The sequence below is a fragment of the Seriola lalandi genome, unplaced genomic scaffold (genome assembly GCF_002814215.2).
Source record: "Seriola lalandi dorsalis isolate HSWRI2012SDOR001 ecotype SW California unplaced genomic scaffold, Sedor1 jcf7180002053666, whole genome shotgun sequence".
Lineage (NCBI taxonomy): Eukaryota > Metazoa > Chordata > Actinopteri > Carangiformes > Carangidae > Seriola > Seriola lalandi.
Window position 1 is genome coordinate 47,749 of NW_019524219.1, and position 3,585 is coordinate 51,333.

The 3,585-nt window shown below is 41.3% G+C and overlaps 1 protein-coding gene across 1 annotated transcript in view; it reads left to right on the plus strand.

The window, feature by feature from the left end:
- The first annotated feature begins 1,231 nt into the window (after positions 1-1,231).
- The window catches only part of ptprbl (protein tyrosine phosphatase receptor type B, like), a 30,031-nt gene continuing 27,677 nt past the window's right edge, over positions 1,232-3,585 (plus strand). The window contains exons 1-2 of the mRNA XM_087172712.1: positions 1,232-1,434; positions 3,299-3,525. Of these exons, the coding sequence (XP_087028838.1) occupies positions 1,322-1,434; positions 3,299-3,525 (340 nt within the window). The 5' untranslated portion in view covers positions 1,232-1,321. The remainder of the gene's footprint in view (positions 1,435-3,298; positions 3,526-3,585) is intronic.

Genomic DNA, 3,585 nt, shown 5'->3' on the forward strand with positions numbered 1-3,585 from the left:
AGATGTTTAGCAGACATTTGGGAGATGTTCAGCAGATGTTTAGCAGACATTTAGGAGATGTTCAGCAGATGTTCAGCAGACATTTAGGAGATGTTCAGCAGATGTTTAGAAGATGTTTAGCGGATATTTAGCAGATATTCAGCAGATGTTTAGCAGACATTTGGGAGATGTTCAGCAGATGTTTAGCAGACATTTAGGAGCTGTTCAGCAGATAGTAGCCGATGTTCGCAGATGTTCAGCAGACATTTAGCAGATGTTTAGTGGATGGTCAGCAGACATTTAGGAGATGTTCAGCAGATGTTTTAGCAGACGTTCAGCAAACATTCAGCAGATGTTCAGCGGATGTTTAGTGGATGTTCAGCAGATGTTCAGCAGACTTTTAGGAGATGTTTAGAATACGTTCAGCAGACATTAAGCAGATGTTTAGCAGATGTTCAGCAGATGTTTAGCAGATATTCAGCAGACGTTTAGCAGATGTTCAGCAGACTTAGGAGATGTTTAGAATACATTCAGCAGACATTCAGACTTAGGAGATGTTTAGAATACATTCAGCAGACATTCAGCAGATGTTCAGCGGATGTTCAGCAGATGTTCAGCAGATGTTGGATTTTTCTCACAACCAGAATCTTGGTCTTTTATCAGTCAAGATGACGTTGCATGAGACTTTTAAAAGACATGGATTTTATTCAACAACAGAACTTAAATAACATCAAATTGTTGTTGACATCAAACAGAATTTTGGTCACCTGACATCAACCAACCTATAATCAGCCAAATATGGCCAGCTGCCTGCAGGGGATGATCATGTTCTGGAGGAATGAGCTCAGTGAAATGTATTGTACATATTTCCTCTGTGGAACCAAAGTTTTACATACACACATATATATATATATATATATATATATATATATATATATATATACACGTATGTGTATAAAACTTTGGTTTGTTACCAACCAGAGAATCCGTTCTGTACAGCCTTTATTTAAACTTTGATCTCTGTTAGTTTTGGATAAAGTTTGGATGAAGTTCATTTCACTGATCTTAGTAGGTGTTTTCAGTACACCTCCTCTTCCTCCTCCTCCTCCTTGGATGTTTTCTCCTTCAGGTTTATTAGAACAACTGACCATCTGGGATGGACTCTGGTATTTCCGACAGTCACCAGCACTGAGAGCTCCTTCACTATGAAACCCCCAGAACAATAGAATAGAAGGAAGTGCTGCTTGCTGACTTTTCCTCCCCACAAAGACGCACTTCCCCTCCACACTTCTACTCTGTTCATGTGAAGCTGGAGGACACATGAGAGCTACAGCAGAGGAACATGGACGCTCTGTTTATGGTTTTATTTCTACTCCTGAGGCTCAGCTGTGTGTGTAAGTACAGCACTAACACTGCAGGGACCATGTTTGTGATCAGGATGAAGGTTTCAGTCATGTAACAGTTAGACCGAACCTCCTCAGACTCTCATTCGGATCCTGAGAGTCCTGGTTCCAGTGTGAAGACTCTGTTCAGTCAGGACTCAGAAAGTTAAATTATTGATTATTTCCATTATAGATTCATGGTACCACTTTACTATAAGACTACCCTTATAAAGGATTTATAAATGGTTTATAATCAGGTTATTAATATTGTTGTTAACACTTTATAAATCATAAACAAACAATTATAAACAAGTTACAACAGTCTTCTCAGCTGACGCTTCCTACTTATTAATCTAATGAGCTATTACCATTTCTAACTGGTAACAGGAGCCTCTTAGTAACTCATTAATTAACAATGATGTGTTTCTAAATGTTAATAACCGATCAATCAATGGTTGTAAACTGAGACGAAGATGATGAAGGGAGAATCACAGAGATGTGGACAGAGACTGAGCAGTTCACCAGGTAAAGGAAGGTCACACCTGAGTCACACCTGAGTGTTAAAGCCGAAGAAGAGGAACCAGCAGAAATCACCTCCATGTTCATATCTGATCAACAGCTCAAGCTCAAGGTAATCAATACTGCCAAGGCCTCAGAAGATGAATCTGGTCATGTGACGTGATCATGTGATCTGCCATAATTTGATCTGCCAGATGAAACGTTTTGACCATTAAGGTGCTGACGGGGGTTAATTAATAATTAATTAGTAACTGAACAAACGTGATGAAGCAGCAGCTACAGACGCTGATGAGAAAAAGAGACGAGGCTGAACAGATCAGAGACATGAGGGATCACTATTTGGCAGGAAACAGCTCACTATTGGCCTTTTTATCTAATGTGTTATAAGTGATTTATAAAGTGTGAACAAGCTGATTAATAAACTAGTTATAAATCATTCATAATCCTTTATAAGGGCAGATTTATTGTAAATTCAATTCAAATTCAATTCAAACTTTATTTATAGAGCGCATTTCATGCACAAGGCCGACACAATGCGCTTTACAGCATACAACAAAACAATAACAAACAATACAAAGCACAGAGTAGACAAGCACACACACACACACACACACACACACACACACACACACTCAATCAAACGCTGTTGAGAAGAGAAAAGTTTGTAACCTATTTTTAAAAAGATTGACAGGGCAGTCTTTACTGCCTCAGGCACAATTGGTACAGATTCATCTGCTCATTATTTTATTGACTGATTGCACAAATTCAGGAAACAGTGAGAAAAGCATCAGTTACCCAGAGTTCATAGCGCAATTTTCATCGGACACAACAGGCAACAACAAAACAATCTGAATTGAAAAATCTAAATGAATTAAAGTCATAAAAAGGAAAAGCAGCAGATCTGTAGAAATGACTTCATCTATTATTAAACTAGTTATTAACAAAGTACAAGTACCTCAAATCTTTACTTCACTACAGATCAACACACTGCAACGTAAGAAAACACATGCAAACACACAAAACACAAGAAAATTCAGAAAACATCTTCAATTTAACAGCACAGACTGCAACACAACAAACACACAAACACCACGGAAACAAGTGTTTCCAGAGGACACTAAAAAGGTGGGACACGCCCGTTGTTAAATGGTTTGTGACTTTTGAATGAAAGCATTGAACACTAAGTGCACGTTGATGTGTTATTATACGTGTGTTATAATACATGTATTATATGTTTTATAATTCATCCATGCAATGTGTTTGTGTGTGTTGTTTTGTTGTGAGTATTTGCAGCTCATGTTGTCAGATTGAAGACGTTTTCTGATTTTGTTTCAGGGTCTAGGGGAGGACCAGGATCTGGGGGGGCCCGGGGTCTAGGTCTAGGGGAGGACCAGGGTCTAGGGGAGGACAGGGTCTAGGGGAGGACCAGGGTCTGGGGGGACCCGGGGTCTAGGTCTAGGGGAGGACCAGGGTCGAGGGGAGGACCAGGGTCTAGGGGAGGACCAGGGTCTAGGGGAGGACCAGGGTCTGGGGGGGGCCCGGGGTCTAGGTCTAGGGGAGGACCAGGGTCGAGGGGAGGACCAGGGTCTAGGTCTAGGGGAGGACCAGGGTCTAGGGGAGGACCAGGGTCTAGGGGAGGACCAGGGTCTGGGGGGGGCCCGGGGTCTAGGTCTAGGGGAGGACCAGGGTCTAGGGGAGGACCAGG